Genomic DNA, 16,093 nt, shown 5'->3' on the forward strand with positions numbered 1-16,093 from the left:
TTTCTCCCTCCCGGTTCGTTAATTAGGGGTGTAACCGGTGCAGCACGGCTAAATTACTGGGGCAGAAATAATTTACACGATTACGAAGCCGCCTAAATGTTCCCAACGATATTAGACCCCCCGCCCGTTCGGGGCAACTTGCACTGCGTGCTTTTAGAGATATCGCTCGTTCGCGGATTTAAATATTTATTTCTTTAAAGCAGGTCGTGATTTGTGTCGGGTACGATAATTATTGTTTGCAACGTTCTTAGCTGCGGGTTGAATCGAATTTTCAGATGATGGTGAACATGGCGAGGTGCTCGAGAAAATCTGGAATCTCAGAAAGCTCCCAACGGATAATTATTATCAAATTTTTTTAGTTAGTAGCATCCTGAATATAACTTTCAACTGAAACTTTCGACTGTATCTTTCGACTGAATTACTGATCAATTTGTACCGAGGAAACAAGCGCCAAACCAATTGTGGGCCAGCATAATTTTTATTTACACACATTTACATCGGTGACTCGGTAAGACTGTAACGAGAAACATTGATTCAAAACTGTCATAAATATTCGGTTCAACTTCCTACGTTATGCAGTTTGCGTGTCAAAAATGTCCTAACGTGGCCTATTTTTTAGGTCGCGATAATTATACCACTCATGGTGAATCGTCCATTTTGAACTGAATAGCCAAATTGCGTTTTCTCTCTAAATTCATTCGGTCGGAGATTCGAATCAGGTTAGTCTGTTCTTGCCGGAGAGCTCGTTTCAATTCCTGCAGCTTCCATCCTGCTTCTATTTGCTTCTCCGCTATCTGTTTCTGCAACGCGGCCACGCGTTGGTTCAAAATATTGTAATCCGCTCTTAGAGGACTCCCTGGGACGCAGCTAACGGCCCTTGGACTGTCCTGCTGCACCATGTCCGACGTCAGCAAGCAAATCTTGTCGTGAAGGTCCGCCAGCTGAGTCAATGTCAATGACTGAAAAAAAAAACAAATATGATAACGGTATTTTGTAGTAAAATTGATTAGCGGTATCTTTAAACTTACGCTTAGCCAAGAGTCAGCATCGAAGGCTATCGTTGGTCTCTCTCCAAGTCCTGCGTCCTGTCAAATTCGATACCAATGATGATATTAAAACGATAAACTTTGTTCAAACAAGAACTGTATTAACTAAATCAATTGTAATTTACTATGTCTACGTTAATGTCTATGATTTTAAGACGCATTACATAAACAATAAAAAGTAATCATCGTAAGTCATTATTAATATGATATTAAATAATAATATAATTATGAAATTATAAATTATATAATTTTATTTTAGTCTTTGTTATTTTTAATTCAAGAAAAAATATCAAGTAGTAACAGGGAAAGAAATTTCTCTTATAAGTAATTCTTAATGTACAACAAACTATATTCCTTGTCAAGCGTTTCTGACGGCCTGTATTATTTTTACAACGAACCTGAAGTTGTTTCAATATGTTAGCAATATTTTGTATTTCTTGTTCTGTTCGAAAAATATTCTCGGATAACGTCTCTGACTTTTTCAGCAACTCCGCTATTTCCTGACTCATCCTCGGGTCAATGCTCACTTCGTCTTCCATCTTTTCCGCCATTTTGGGTTCATCTTTAACTTTACCTTCCAAGTAAGTGATATAATCTCGAACGCGTTGTATACCTGTTTCGAGACAATGAAAATTCTTAAAAAATTGCAAGTACCTACAAAAAAAAAAAGATTAAGACATCATTGTCTCTCTCGTGCTTACTTATCTTTATTTTTTAACGACAACAAATAGAACAATTCAATCTTACAGGCCTATTCAAATAATTCAATAATAATATAATTGTACGAAATAAATCAGATGTTAATCGAACAGTGTGCTAATTTTATGAGAAATTATAATGAACGTTAGTAAGATGTGTTTGAAAATAGAAAACTTTAAACTTTAAACTTTGTATGAACTTTCACTTTTACGCGGTAATAAATAAGATATTGAAGAACTTTGATCAATGAACTGATAAATAAAATGTATTTATAAGGCACCGAAGTGATTCTGTATATTCTAAGAATAAACTTGGCTTACATATTACAGTAAATATACGCGGTGATAAACGGAAGAATCCATTTTGATCGATACATCATTCACTAGCCACATTTTTACATCTACCCACCGCGAAAATCCTAAGACCAACGTTTTCAACAAAGATTTTACCTTCGTTCTGCCTTTCAAATTTCTTCCTTAGTAAATCGTTCGCCTTAATGAAATCACCGCAATCGTCCACAATATCCTTGTCCATTTCCGTCTCCTTCGGCTCCAACTTGCGCACTGCATTCGTTTCATTTGCAATTTACAATTACAGAATTTAGAATGACGAAATAACACTCCAACGATTCCGTTAATCGTTGAAATGGTAAACGTTTGAAACTTCTAATACTAATAACAAACCTAAAGATGCCTTTAAATCATCGTGTTCCTTCCTCAAATCTTCTAATTCTCCACGCAACCTTTTGTTCTCTTCCTGGCAACTGTCTAACTCGCTTTTCAGTCTGGCATTTTCGGCTTTCAGCCGATCGTTCTCCGTCTTCAACTTGTCCAGCTCGTTCTTCAGCATCGTGCCATTGCCTTTCTGTCGATCCCTCTCGTCCCTTAATCCATCAGCTTCGGACCTCAGCTTCTCGTAATCATCCTTCAATTTATCGTTGGTCGTCTTCAGCTTCTCCAAATCACCCTTTAACGCGTCGTTGGTTGCCTTCAGCTTCTCCAAGTCGTTCTTCAAGTCGTTCAACCGAGCCTTCGCTTCGTTCAGTTCGTTTCCCAATCTCTCTTTTTCGGACCTCAGCTTATCCAACTCCGCTCTCAGTCTGTTCGACTCTTCCCTGCATTCCTCTAATTGTTTCTTCAGCGCTTCGAGCTCTTTCGCTACGTTCTCAAGGTCGGCGAGCTTCTTCTTCAATTGATCGTTCTCGTTTCTCAGATCGTTCATCAGCCTCTCCGCCTCCGTCAATCTGTCCTTTACCGCAGCCAATTCCGTTTTCAGCTCCGCGTTCTCGTTCCTCAACCCTTCCAGTTGCTGATTCAATTTCAGCAATTCCGCCCTCAGCTTCTCGTTCTCGTTCTTCAATGTTTCGTTATCGGCGCGTACCTCGTCCAACGCCGTTCTCAAAGCACCGAGTTCCTGCTTCAAATCGGACAACTCTTCGACAGCCGCGTCCCTCGCGGCTTTCTGTTTCTCCAATTCGTTCCCGAGGCTGTCCAGTTCGTCGCGGAGACGCTGAAGTTCGTTGAGCAGCTCTCGCTTCTCAGCCTCCAGATCCGAGACTCGACCTTCCAGTGTCTTCGCTTTATCTTCGGCAGCCGCGAGCTTCTTCTTCAAATCCTCGATCTCGGCGTTCAATCGATTACAGTCTTCGTTCAGTTTCTCTAGATTTCGCTTCGCTTCGTCCAATTGCGCTTGGAGTTTCTCGTTCTCGGATTGGCAGTTCTTCAGGTCCGACCTGAGCTTCTCGGCAGCCGCCTTCTCCGCGGCTAAATCCGATGTCAGTTTATCGATCTCCTGTTTCTGTCCGTCGCCTTCGCCTTTCAGTTTCCCAGACTCTTCTTCCAGTCTCTCGCGATCTTTGCGAAGCTCCGCGTTCTCGGCTTTCAGACCGTCCACTTCGGACTTGAGCTTATCGCGTTCTTCCTTCAGACTGTTCCTCTCAGCGTTCAGCGCCTTCACTTCGTCCTTCAGTTTCTCGTTGTTATCTCTCAGGGCAGCGACTTCGTCTCTGCACGCCTTGAGATCGTCGTTCAGCTGGGACAGTTGTCTCGTCAGATTCTCTATCTCGTTCTTGTACTTGTTATTTTCTGCTCTCAGGTTCTCCAACTCTTTCTTCAACGCGTCGAGCTCGTTCTTCAATACACCGAGTTCAGCTTCGGATTTATCTTTGGTTGACTTCTCCGATTCGAGGGCTTTCTTCTGCTGCTCGACTTGAGACGTTAGGTCGGCGATCATTTTATCGAGCTCGGCTTTCTCGTTCCGGAGCCGATTCAATTCTTCCTCGCACGCCTTCTTCAGGGCCTGTCGAAATGGGAAATTAGATTCTGCGTAGATAATCTGCGAGATGCTCTCGGCGCGACATGATTTTATTAAAGTTGCGCGAGCCTTATTTTTTCGCTAGAGACAATAAAATATTCATCTTTTTTTAGTGATTAACGAGGTCGCACCCTAGCCATGTTTAAACGACTGCCGCTATGCCAGTATCGTTCCGATCGACTCATAAAAATTCAGGATATTAGTTTGAACCTTTCGGAATGAGAATATCATGGCAAAAAATTTTTATCGAATTTTCGAAATGGCGAAAAAAAATCAGCAAGGAAACAATGCGTAAAAAAAAAAACATAGATTAAGTATATAAACAAAATTTCGTTTAAGCCACGATATGCAGTCCATCGTATCCTGCAATTTACATACAAACAATTTTTTCGTATCGTCAATAGTTATTGAAATATACGTTTGTCGCACTTTAACGTGAACACCTTTGTAATAAAAATTAGCCCATCTGACCTGGCATTCGCTTAAATCTTTCAACGCTTTCTCGAGGTCAGCCTTTAATTTGTCTACATCCATCTTGATCTTGCAGTTCTCCAATTTCCAATATTCCACGTCTTCCTCCAGCTTAGCAATCTGTGCTTGCAGATCGGAAATTAGCTTCTTCAAATCGGCAATCTCGGATTTCATGTCCGCCCACTCTGCCCTCATGCTCGATAATTCCTGTTCCATTTCCAGCATCTCGTTCCGAAGCCTTTTATTCTCTTCCTCCAGAGCTTCGCATTTCGCCCTAGCCTCGTCCAGTTTTCCGCTCAGCTCTTGCACCTTGTTCTCCAACATCGCGATGTCGTTCCTCATCTTTTCGTTGGCGGTCTGTTCCTCGGCCAGCTTTGCTCTCAGCTGGCTCGCTTCGTCCTCCAAGGCCTTCGAATTCTCTCGCAATTTGTCGTTTTCGTTTCGCAAACGAACCAGCTGGTCCTCGAGGGACCGAATTTTGTCCTCGGCCTCCCCAAGTTGGGGCCTGATCTTGTTCAACTCGTCGTTCAGCGATTCCAGTTTACTTCGCAATTGTTCGATCTCGGCTTTAAGTTTCTCGTTCTCCTCCCTGCACGCGTTCGCCTCGCCTCTCAGCTTCTCGTTCTCCGCCTCCAATTGGTCCTTCACCGCTTTCAACTTCTCGTTATCCGCTATACAATCGTCCAACTGTTTGCTCAATTGATCTCTCTCGTTCCGCAACGCGGCCTGCTCGCTCTTCAGACCGTCTAATTCCGCGACCAAATTATCCTTCTTCTCCCCTTCGGCTTTAAGTTTCTTGATTTCCTCCTGGAGAGCGTCGTTCTTCGACTTGAGATCGTCGTTCTCTGTCCTCAGCTTCTCCATTTCGCCCACGCACTTGTCAACGGCCTCCTTCAACGTGTTTATCTCCGATTTCAATTGACCGATCTCTTTCTTAGCGTTCTCCAGTTCCTCCTTCAGACGTCTCAGCTCAGCAAGCAGATCGGCGTTTTCCGATTTCATTTTTTCCGCTTGCTTCAGAGCATCGTCGAGCTCCCGCTCCAACTCGGAATTCCTGGCCCTCAGGTCCTCGTTCTCGCTCGTTAAACGATCCTTCTCAGTTCTCAGGTTCTCCATCTGGCCCATCAGCCCTTCGATTTCGGATCTCGCATCCTCGTCCGCCGCTCTCAACTCGTCCGCGTCGGCTCGCAGCTTGTCCGCTTCCTTCTTCGCGTCCTCGAGGTCGCTTATTAACGCCGCTATATCGCCTTTCAGCGAGTCGTTCTCGAGCTTCATCGCGTCCAAGTTCTTCCTCATCTCGTCCCTCTCCGATTTCAATTTATCGAGTTGCTCGCCGATGTTACTCAGCTCGGCTTTCAACCCCTCGTTCTCCGCCTTCGCGTCCTCGAGCTGTTTCTTGATGCTGCCATTCTCATTCAGCAGGGCGTCGCGTTCCCTTGTTACCTCGCTCAATTGGCCCTCGAGCCTGTTGACCTCCGCCTCCAGATTATCCAACGCTCTTTTCACGTTGTCGTAGTCGTTCCTCAAGACGTTATTTAGATTCGTCAGCTCCTCGATTTTGTCCGCCAGTCCCTTGTTCTCTCTCTTCAAATCCTCGAGCTCCGCCTTCAGCTTTTCGTTCTCCTCGATCAGGGCCTTCAACGCCTCCTTCTCGTCCCGGAGTTTGTTGTTCTCCGCCATCGCGTCCTCGAGTTGTTTCTTAACGCCGGCATTCTCGTCCAGCAGAGCGTCGCGTTCCTGTATCGCCTTGTTCAATTCGTTCTCGAGCCTGTTCACCTCCGCCTCCAGATTATCCAACGCTCTTTTTACGTTCTCGTAGTCGTTCTTCAACACGTTATTTAAATCCGTCAGCTCCTCGACTTTATTCGCCAATTCCTTGTTTTCTCTCTTCAAATTCTCGAGCTCCGCCTTCAACATTTCGTTCTCCTCGACCAGGTTCTTTAATGCTTCCGCCTTCTCCCGGAGTTTGTTGTTTTCCTCTTTTGCAGCATCGAGCTGACCCTTCAGATCCGAATTCTCCTTCTTCAGCCTCTCCATCTCGCCTCGGCTATCCTCGAGGTCCTTCCGCAAAGCGTCTTTGGCCGCCCTTTCGTCGGCCAATTCGCCATTCAGTGCCGCGACTCGTTCCTTGATATCGTCCAACTCTTTCAATAATTCCTCTTTGTCGTTCTTCAAGGCGTCCACCTCTGCTTGGAGATCGTTTATCGCGGATCTTGCGGACGACAGCTCGTCCCGCAGCGACGCCAATTCCTCTTCCATGGCTCGCAGCTTCTCCGAAAGAGCATCCTTGTCCACGCAGCATTCTTCGAGCTCCGCGTTTCGTTTGCTGCACTCTTCCAGTTCGTTCCGCAAGCTCGCTATTTGCCCCTTCAGATCGTCGATGTCCTTGTTCAACATCGCCTCCCGGGCCAACATTTCCGCCATCTTGTCGTCCAAAGCCTTTTCGAGTTTCTTCTTCTGTTCCAGTATGTCGATTATTTGATCGTTCCTTTCGGCCAACGCTTTTCGCAGTTTCGTTAGCTCGTCCCATAGTTTGTCCCTTTCCAGTTCGAGCTGAGATATTTGTGGCTTCAAGCTATCAATCTCCGACCTCAAGTTTCCCAAACCGAGCAACTCTATTTCCGATTGTCTCGATGCGTCCAGCAGCTCTCTGATCTGAAAGTAAATAATACAAACTCTGGTAGTAGATAGTAGAATATAAATTGTACGAACTCTCGCGGAATGACTGTCACGTCGTCACCGTCGCTAATATCGTACCTTGTCTTCTTTCTTCCGAAGTTCCGCTTTCATGGCTGCGATCTCGTCCAACATCGCTTGCTGGCTAATCGTCGATTCGAGTTGTTTATTCAGCGAATCGATAACCTTGTCCCTCTCCTCCAGCTGTTTCTTCAAATCGGAAACAACTGCCTCGCAGTCTTGGATCTTCTGCAACAACTCCGATACATCGATGTACTCGGGGACAGTCGTTGTTTCCGCCGTCCGTAGCATCGAAACTTCCTTCTCTTCAAGGCCAGCCAAAGCGCGACGTAATTCATCCACTTCGGCCCGAAGCCGCTCGTTCTCGACCCTCAAGTCCTCGCAACTTTTCGAGAGGTCCACCAATGTTTCTATCGACCTCTCCACGACTTTCGAGACCTGCTGATCGGCCGCCTGTCCTTTCATCAGATCGCGCAGCTTCGCCCTCAAACGATATATCGCGGGACAGCTGACGTCCTCCTCGGCCTGTGCCAGTTTCAATTTCAGATGCGATATCATGTCCCTTAATCTGTTACGGAAAATTTCATTTACCGATTAACGAATTTTAGTGGACGAACGTTGCGAAGACGATTAATTACTATTCCCGATTCAGCCTTTCTAATTATTGGAGCGCGATTCGTGAACAATTAAATGTAAATTATACTGCTATCATGAACATTTTAATTGCCATGAATATAAATTTATTTTTTGCTATACTGAACGATTCTACATCGATCCTCTGACTCTATTAGAATCGATATAGTTTTCTTTTAACAGCGTGTCCACTTTTTAATAGACACGTCAATTAAATCATCTGCTTATAAACCAACAAGTGTATATAGGAATACACGATACAGGAAAATGTATAAGGAATTTGCGACCAGTACTCTTTCTTTTCGAGTGCAAAACGTTCCCGCATGTACGCCATATTCGCCCTGAGACAATCCACCGACGCGCAGGGATCGTCGCAGCAATCTCGTTCAGCAAGGGTTTCCTCTAGATCCCTCACTTTATCCTCGAGCGCCGCTTTTGCATTTTGCAGCCTTTCGATTTCTTCCCGGGAGTGCACTAGCAGCGGATCAGGCTTCAATATCTCATCCGCATTCGCACCTATACGAAAACACCTAATCTTCAAAATCGTTCGAAATGGGATGCGCCTGCGGTACTGTTCGTGGAAAGCACTCTGAATTTTAAGAGAATTTCGAAACCGAGACCTCGTGGTCCGCATTCAAAACCACGTTTAATTCGTAACATTAACAGAAAATATATCGAATCTTATATATAAATATGTATTTATGTATTTATATTCATAATAAGATAACATTTATGCAGACATTTTTTTAGAGTTATCTTTATTTGTCTTTGTTTCAGATCCATGTAATATAGGTTAAAGGTTTTCTTTTTCTTTTTACGGTTCGTAAGTGACGTGACGTAAGCAAAAATTCTTCCTTATATAAAACTTACAAGGAATAAATTATCTGTCTATCTATCTGTTTGGACAATTTTATCGACATGTACGTGATAAAATATCGTGAAAGGATTTTCACTGTGGAATTAAAAAATAAATTCTGTACGAGAACATAATTATGTCCGACCTTCAAAGTGTTAAACGAAACACTCAACGAAGTAATGCTCACCATCACGCGTCGAGAAACACGGTTACGCAATCGTTCCTGTTCGTTTTTATTATTAATTGCACGGAACGGTGCGGTCGGTTGCGTCGAACGAGATACTGATTCGTAAGGAGAAGAGGGAAACACGGACGAGAAACTATCCGTACTGAATTCTAATTAATCAATTTGCCGCGTGCCAGCTGGCAGACGCGCGAAAAGAGGGTACGAAATATCATACATCGATACCGAATGACTGGAGGGCTTGTTTCAGAGACCTATTTTCGCTCTCCAGCTGAAGTCGTTCCATTCGCCACTTCTTCATCTGACACTTCATTACGGTGAGCTTCCTCAGGGCAAACGAGAGGTCGTAGATCTCCGAGTCTTTGGAATTGTCGCTGAAGGGATTGTAACTGCAGCAACAGCACGGCTCATTCGGTGGATCAATCGATTCCCGCGACGACGATGCATTGCATCCGCAACGGCAATGCGACAGAGAATTTCGCGACTCCATCGTGGGAAATAATCTTTTAACGTGTTTTCGAGTTAGGGAAAAATTGGATATATATATATATTTGCTCGCATTTGTACGAGAGGAGAAAACCTTACATTTTTCTACGACGTCTTCGATATCTTTTTCAAATTGTCCACTAGGTCGTAGTTTAGAGGTTACTCGAGTCATTAATCTTCCTCTATTCTTTTTCTCTAACAGTGTCACTAAGTCACCGATCAAAGTGTGTTATTATCGTAAACCGATTACAGAGCGTTCGGCGCACCTAAGCGCGACTCTTGCCTCGTACAGCAGGTCGAATTAAAACTAAAAATTTATCCGAGAAATGTGAGGTTGGATGAATTTCGTCGCGGCAGTCACACGTTTACTACCCCCCATAACTTTAATCGTCGATGAAGATCGATATTATATGTAACGTAAAATTTCTTACAATTGGACACTTTAATACATAAATTATCAAAATCGTTGGGTAGTTTAAAAAATGTAGTTTTTATTTTATTTATTTTGAATAATATATATTGCATATACCCACGTATTGGGAAGTGGAATTTTAAAACAAATCTTTTTTAACAAAATATAATCACATTTTGGGTGAATATATTTTTACAGTTTTATTACGACGAAGAATATACAACGTGATTTAAAGAAAAATGAGGCAAACTGTACAGTTATAGAGAAGATCAAGATAATTGATTAATATTATTCTAAACAAATAAAACACGCGAGCGTTTATTGTCCCCATGACAAGCGTGACAATATTTATTAAATGAATTGGCAATGCCGTAACCTTAAAGTTTAACCTCTTTCGATTGAAAAATTTCTTGTGAAAGCATGGGGAAAATATAAAATTTGGGAAAAAATGAAAAGTTAAAAGTTAATATGCGCTCTAAATGATTGCATATCTTTAAATATCTCAAGGTTCACTGAATGCTGTCGCGTATACCTGTTTCAACTATAAATGTATCACTATTTAATACGATTGTTTAAATTTATATCGAGGAATCAACAACCACTCGATACCATTTACAAAATTACCATTGGGATCAACTGCCGCTGTAATATTTTGGTGAGGAATTAATTAAAACTTCGTTATTACAATATCCGCGCTCCCATATCCAAGAATAAGGAGTCAAACGACAACGCGAATCGTAGAACGCGGGATTGGTCGCGTAGGTAAAGCGGTCGACTGTGGATCCGAAGATCATGGGTTGAATCTCCTTCGTGCTTTGCTTTTCGTTTACACTCCTACATTATATTAACCCTTTGCACTCGAGAGTCACCACTAGGTTTTCTTTAGGTTTAATTTCTTTGGAACTCCAAGTGTCAATAAAATGATTGTCGGCGAGACAAAGATGACCCGATTTTCAAATCTCAAATTAGAGATCTCATTTTCGGAGTCAATATAATCTTAGCATTCGTGGCAATAGAATGCTAAGAAAGCATCTCGAATTGCTGGTAGATACCAGACAAAAAGGCCTCGAGTGCAAAGGTTAATCAATGAACGTTATCGTACATGTCCATTAAAATATCCACAAAAATGATATAAATACAGATCACACTTTTAAATACGCGTACTCTTTCAGCAACATTCAGTTTGAACGATTCGAAGCAATTACAAAAATCCGCGCTCAACTCTTGGACGACAACTGTACCGGCACACCTCGTCTCTATGAAGATTAATTAGAGAGAGAATTTCGTTGGCATTACCTGATATTCGAGAAGCAACAATGGGAGAGGAATACCCGGACAATTGCCCGTCGATCGGCGAGAACGACGACGCGTACAAAGGGAAGACGAAAATAGCCGAAGTAGCAGCCGTCACATTGTGCAGGCTGAATGGCATAATGAAGCAGATGAGGGATTGGCGAGATGATCGCGTGAAACTGAGGTCGAATATCTGCCGGCTGAAGCTGGCTCTGCGAGTCGCTGGACGCGAAACGGATGACACCCTGCACGGTGATCCGTTGATCGAGCACCAGAGAGCGGAGATCAAGCGGCTCGAAGCGGCGAATCGGGCGCTGAAAAGGGAAATCGCCGACGTTAAGACGACCCTAATCGAAGAGGGCCGCGTTACGCCCGAGGACAGTTGGACGTTCAACGACGATCATTCGGTCGTTAAGCAGGAGTTCTTCGCGGAAACGGAACGTTTGAACAACGAAATTCTTTACCTAAGGAGTCGGCTGAAGGAGGTCGAGGAAGGAGACGAGAACAGTTCAGAAATGGAGCACCTGAAGTGCAAGCTGAAGCACTTCATGATGGTCGACCATACCGTGGAGATTATATTCACCGACATAGTGAACAAAGTCGCCGAGACGATCGCCAATTTGTCCGAGGAACTGGTAAACGTAACCGGCCACTTGCAGATGTCCAAACTGAACAACGACAATTTGTACCTAAAGATCGACAAGCTGCAAGCGATGCTACGATCGAAGAATAGCAACGCCGTGGATTACCAAAAGAGAATCGTCGAACTGGAAAACCTGTCGAAACGTCTCGAGGCTGAATTATCTACGCTCAAAGATGATTCGTATGGCGAATTTTTAAATATGAATTCGGATTATCAAACTCATCTTGGGAATGCGGAGCGATTGGCGAGCGATTTGAAGAACAAGCTGAAGAACGACCGGGAGGCTCTGCTCGGGGCTGGCGATCCGGATTGTCTAAATTACATGCAAAGAATCGCCGAGCTACGCGTGAACTTGAAGCAATTGCACGTCGAACTATCGAGGTCGACCGTGCCTCTTCTTTCCAGTGGCAGCGAGAAAACGACGGTGTACAACAAGTGCATAAAGCAGATATCCGTTTTGGAGTCCACTTTGAAAGAGATCAACGCCGAGATCGACGAACTGAAGTCCGATCATGTAACGAGGCATTGTAAGCTCGGAGGTCTGGAGTACCTGAATAAAATTGAGGAGGTCCAAACGATCGTCGAGGAGGCGATGACAACGATGAATGGCTTGAATCGTCGTACGCCGGGGAAGCCGGTCGATGGAAAGGAGATTGAAAAATTGAAAGGTTTCGTTGGTAGAGTGTGTCGCGAGATAAAACAGTTGGAAGTGATCGTCGCGTCTAACGATTGTTTGAGTTTGTTCGCGAGAATCGAGCAACTGGAGGAGTCGATCGTTTTATTAAAAATGGAGTCGAACGAGAAGGACGAACGAGCGAACGCTTCGAGGCAGAGATTATTCGATTTGGAAACCGTGCTGGAGGAAAAAATCGAGATAGCCAAGGACGCCGAAATAAAAGTGGCCGCGCTAACGGACGAGAATAAAACTTTAAAGGGGAGAGCGAAGAAAATGGAAGGAAAGATATCGGAGCTACAGCGCGAACTGGATGCCACCAAGGGGGAGCTGGAGCAGCTACAACAGGTGAGAAACGAAGCGAGTCTGACGAGAAAGAAATTGCAAAACGTGCAAGCCGATAAAGAGTCGATGCTGAAAGTAATTGGGAAAATGCGTGACGCTTTGCAGAAGAGAAACGACGAATTCAAGTTCGTTACTGGCGAGAAGGACGCCATGGAAAAAGCATTGAACGCGAAAATCGCGGATATGGGAAAGAGTCTCCAGGTTGTTTCGAAGGAGAAGACGAGGTTGCTGAGCAAACTGGCCGACCTCCAACGAGCCGAACGTAAACACACGGAATGTCCAAGGAATGAATCTTCAACGCCCGTCGATGCCCGACTAGATCAAATGAAAGCCGAATTAGAAACGTCGAGGGACCGTCTGAACAACGCGAACCACGAAATCATCGATCTGAAGGCCAGATTGAACCATCTATCCAGCGACAAGTCGAAGCTGGAAACCAGCATTTCTCACTTGGAATCTAAGAAAGACGTGCTCGTGTATCAGCTGGGCGTTGAGAAGACGACCGTCGATGAGACGCGAAAGGAACTGGCGAAGCTGATGTCGGACTACGGAGAATTGAACGAGGAAAGGGCCGATTTCAAGTACGAGAGGAAACGATTGAAAGCGGAATTAACAGAACTGAAGACGGAAACGGAATTGCTGAGGAAGTCTTTGGAAAACATTAACGCGAAAAATGCCAAGCTCGAGAACGAGGTTGACAAATACAAGGACGAGTGCTACGCGCTCCGAGAGGAGATCAGAAACTTTGAAACAAACGCGGAGGATTTAGCGTCAAAGTTAAAGAACGCGCGAGGGGAGCTGAGCGGGGCTGAAGATAAAATAAGGCAGTTGGAGTCGGAAAATTCGAAGCACCGGTGCAGTTTGGATGCGTTGGCTTTAAAAAATGCCGGCCTCGAAGGCCGCGTGCAAGTGCTTCTGACAGAAAAGAATGAGCTCGCGACGCGTATTAACGAGCTAGACGGGAAGAACGTCGCGCTGAGGGATCAGCTGAATAAAGTTAAAACGGAGAACGAATATTCTGCTATCGAATTGGATAAATTGAGGACGGAGTGCGACAAAGCGAGAACGGAGAACGCGTTCCAGAGTAACGCGCTCGGCGAGACGAGGAAAATCAACGAGGCGCTGAAAATGAAGTTGAGCGAGATCCACAGCGAGTACAGGGTGCTCGAGAATCAGCTGAAAATTATCGAGGCGACGAACGCCGTGCTGAGAAAAGAGAAGGAAACGCTGTACTGCGAGTACGTCAGCAGCCTGCGGTCCGAGATCCCGAAATCGGAGAAAGAGGAGGCGGCGATGGTCGAAGAAATGATTTTTAACGACCACGGCGAACAAATCGCCGAGCGCGTCACGGGGAAACGCGAAAGAAAATGGGTCAACGAAAAGTCCGACAAACGCCCTACCGAGAAACTGAAGGCGAAGAACGCGAGAGACGAGCTGAAGAAACTGATAGTGGAGAACGAAGCTTTGAAATTCGAGCTGCTGAACTTGAGGAGCCAGAACTTCGAGATCAAAATGAAGTTGACTCGTATGAGGGAGGAGTCCCAGAGACGGAAGATCGAGTACGCGCAGAACGAGATGAACGAAACCGCGATCGTGCCTATCATGAATCTTTATTACAAACAGATTAACAGCTACTCCAGTTATACCGACGACACCGTGGGCGTGATGGCGTGCATCGACCGGTCGAATATTTGTTTCGGCGGGTCGACGTCGGAACGAAAGTCGGGGAATGAAATCGAGAGACTTATGGAAGTCGTGGACAAGATGAAGATCGAGAACGTCGCCCTGAAGATGGAAGTGAACACTCTGAGGTACAGCATCGTCGTTAATTTCGCGGAAGATGAAAAAAGGAGGGGCGAGCTGCGAAACGCGTCGGACGAAATTCAAGCTTTGAAGGCGGAATTAGCGAAACTGAGGGACGAGAAGGAATCGTTACGTGTTCGACTGGACACGGCTGGGACGAAATTGAATCAGCTGGAATCTGAGAAAGCCGCTTTGAAGGATGAGCTTTACACCTTAAGGAAAACGAATTCAGACCTTAAACGCAAGGCGAACGAATTACGGTGTGATTACCAAAAGTTTAAAGAAAGGAGCGTAGAGTTCGAGAGCTGTGTAATGGGGACCGTGAAGAAGATAAAGAAGTACACGATGAGCGCGAGGAATCCGAATAGGATCGACGATGAATTGAGAGATCTTTTGATGAAACTCATTTCGAACGAGGAGCTTTTGCATTCGATGAACGAACCAGGACCTAATTTAGCTGGGATTTGTGTCGATCCTGTCACTACATAATCTAACAATCCTAATTTATAACGTATTGTACCATGTGTTGTAATAAAACTAAGTCGCAAGTGGAAAATCAAAGCTTAATAATAACAAGCAATCGGTAACAATATCGACACGTCTAAGTCGAGAAAACATCGTTATCTCGCAATAATGTATCGTAAAGGGAAAGCGAGAGAGGACAGAAAAGAAAGAGATCACGAGATATAATCACGAGTATAATCACGAGATTAAACTAAAATCTATGCTATCATCGTCGTTCTCTATAGAACTGTGGCAGTTTGCGTAGGATGATTTCAGTAAAAAGCCGAAGCTCATTCTATAACATAAATAGTTATACTCATCCATCATCTACCGCCATCGCATAATACAAAGGGGGTAGCTACGATACGGGATACACGAGAGTGGACAATCTTCGAACCCTTCCCAGGCGCGCCCTTTCTTCCCCCTGAAACTTTGACCACCTCCTGACCTGAACTCTTCAGCGAACTGTCTGCTTCTGACAGCTACTTAGTTATCATATCACGTACTGATAAACGGTGCAGCAGTTCAACGACATTAGCTGAAAGACGAGTCCGAAAACTTCTGCCATGATAGAGATTCGTGCAATTATTCATAGCTACGTAAGTTGCGAACACAGTGGAAGCAAATTGAAAATCTGGGATATAGGTACCGACTGACTTATTTAAAAAGATAGTTCGATGATTGACACACGCCGAAAAATTGGAATTTTCAATCAAATAAAATACATGGGTACTCGTTTTTCGATGGATCCCAACGGGCGTTTGAATAAAGCGGGTATTCAAGACCACCGCTCACTGAGGCGCTCGCTCAGTGAGCGGATTTTAGTATCAGTGGCGCCATCGGTGAGAAAATGCCCAAGTTTGTAGTGAAAATAGTTTTCACTGTTGCCCTGCAAGATGGCACCACCAGCTAAAGGGTTGTTGTATTAGATGACTATTCATAAAAATGATAAATTTGACATATTGACACTTGTTCTTATTAGTTTATTATGTTATACATTTATTATTTCATTTAAATGTAAGCTACTTTTAGGGA

The 16,093-nt window shown here is 44.3% G+C and overlaps 2 protein-coding genes across 2 annotated transcripts; one reads left to right on the top strand and one right to left on the bottom strand.

Annotated features, from left to right (window-relative positions):
* Positions 1 to 315: 315 nt before the first annotated feature.
* LOC128893757 (myosin-2 heavy chain-like) lies at positions 316 to 7,784 on the bottom strand. Its single transcript, XM_054154964.1, has 8 exons — positions 7,287 to 7,784; positions 6,772 to 7,184; positions 4,530 to 6,615; positions 2,429 to 4,043; positions 2,195 to 2,308; positions 1,438 to 1,659; positions 1,029 to 1,054; positions 316 to 959 (listed from the first exon to the last, which is right to left on the bottom strand). The coding sequence occupies exons 1-8, from the start codon at positions 7,782 to 7,784 to the stop codon at positions 639 to 641; spliced, it is 5,295 nt and encodes a 1,764-aa protein (XP_054010939.1). The 3' UTR covers positions 316 to 638.
* Positions 7,785 to 11,113: 3,329 nt separating this feature from the next.
* Positions 11,114 to 15,111, top strand: LOC128894177 (paramyosin-like). The gene has a single exon (XM_054155704.1). It carries the CDS (start codon positions 11,114 to 11,116, stop codon positions 15,041 to 15,043), a length of 3,930 nt encoding a protein of 1,309 aa, XP_054011679.1. The 3' UTR covers positions 15,044 to 15,111.
* Positions 15,112 to 16,093: the final 982 nt, after the last annotated feature.

This window comes from Hylaeus anthracinus, unplaced genomic scaffold, assembly GCF_026225885.1.
Source record: "Hylaeus anthracinus isolate JK02 unplaced genomic scaffold, UHH_iyHylAnth1.0_haploid 3, whole genome shotgun sequence".
Lineage (NCBI taxonomy): Eukaryota > Metazoa > Arthropoda > Insecta > Hymenoptera > Colletidae > Hylaeus > Hylaeus anthracinus.

Coding starts and splice junctions, on each gene's coding strand:
- LOC128894177 (XM_054155704.1), top strand. CDS start 11,114: ATGGGAGAGGAATACCCGGACAATTGCCCGTCGATCGGCGAGAACGAC.
- LOC128893757 (XM_054154964.1), bottom strand. CDS start 7,784: ATGATATCGCATCTGAAATTGAAACTGGCACAGGCCGAGGAGGACGTC. Junction 7,185..7,286: donor TTCGGAAGAAAGAAGACAAG/GTACGATATTAG, acceptor ATTTACTTTCAG/ATCAGAGAGCTGCTGGACGC. Junction 2,309..2,428: donor TGATTTAAAGGCATCTTTAG/GTTTGTTATTAG, acceptor AAACGAATGCAG/TGCGCAAGTTGGAGCCGAAG.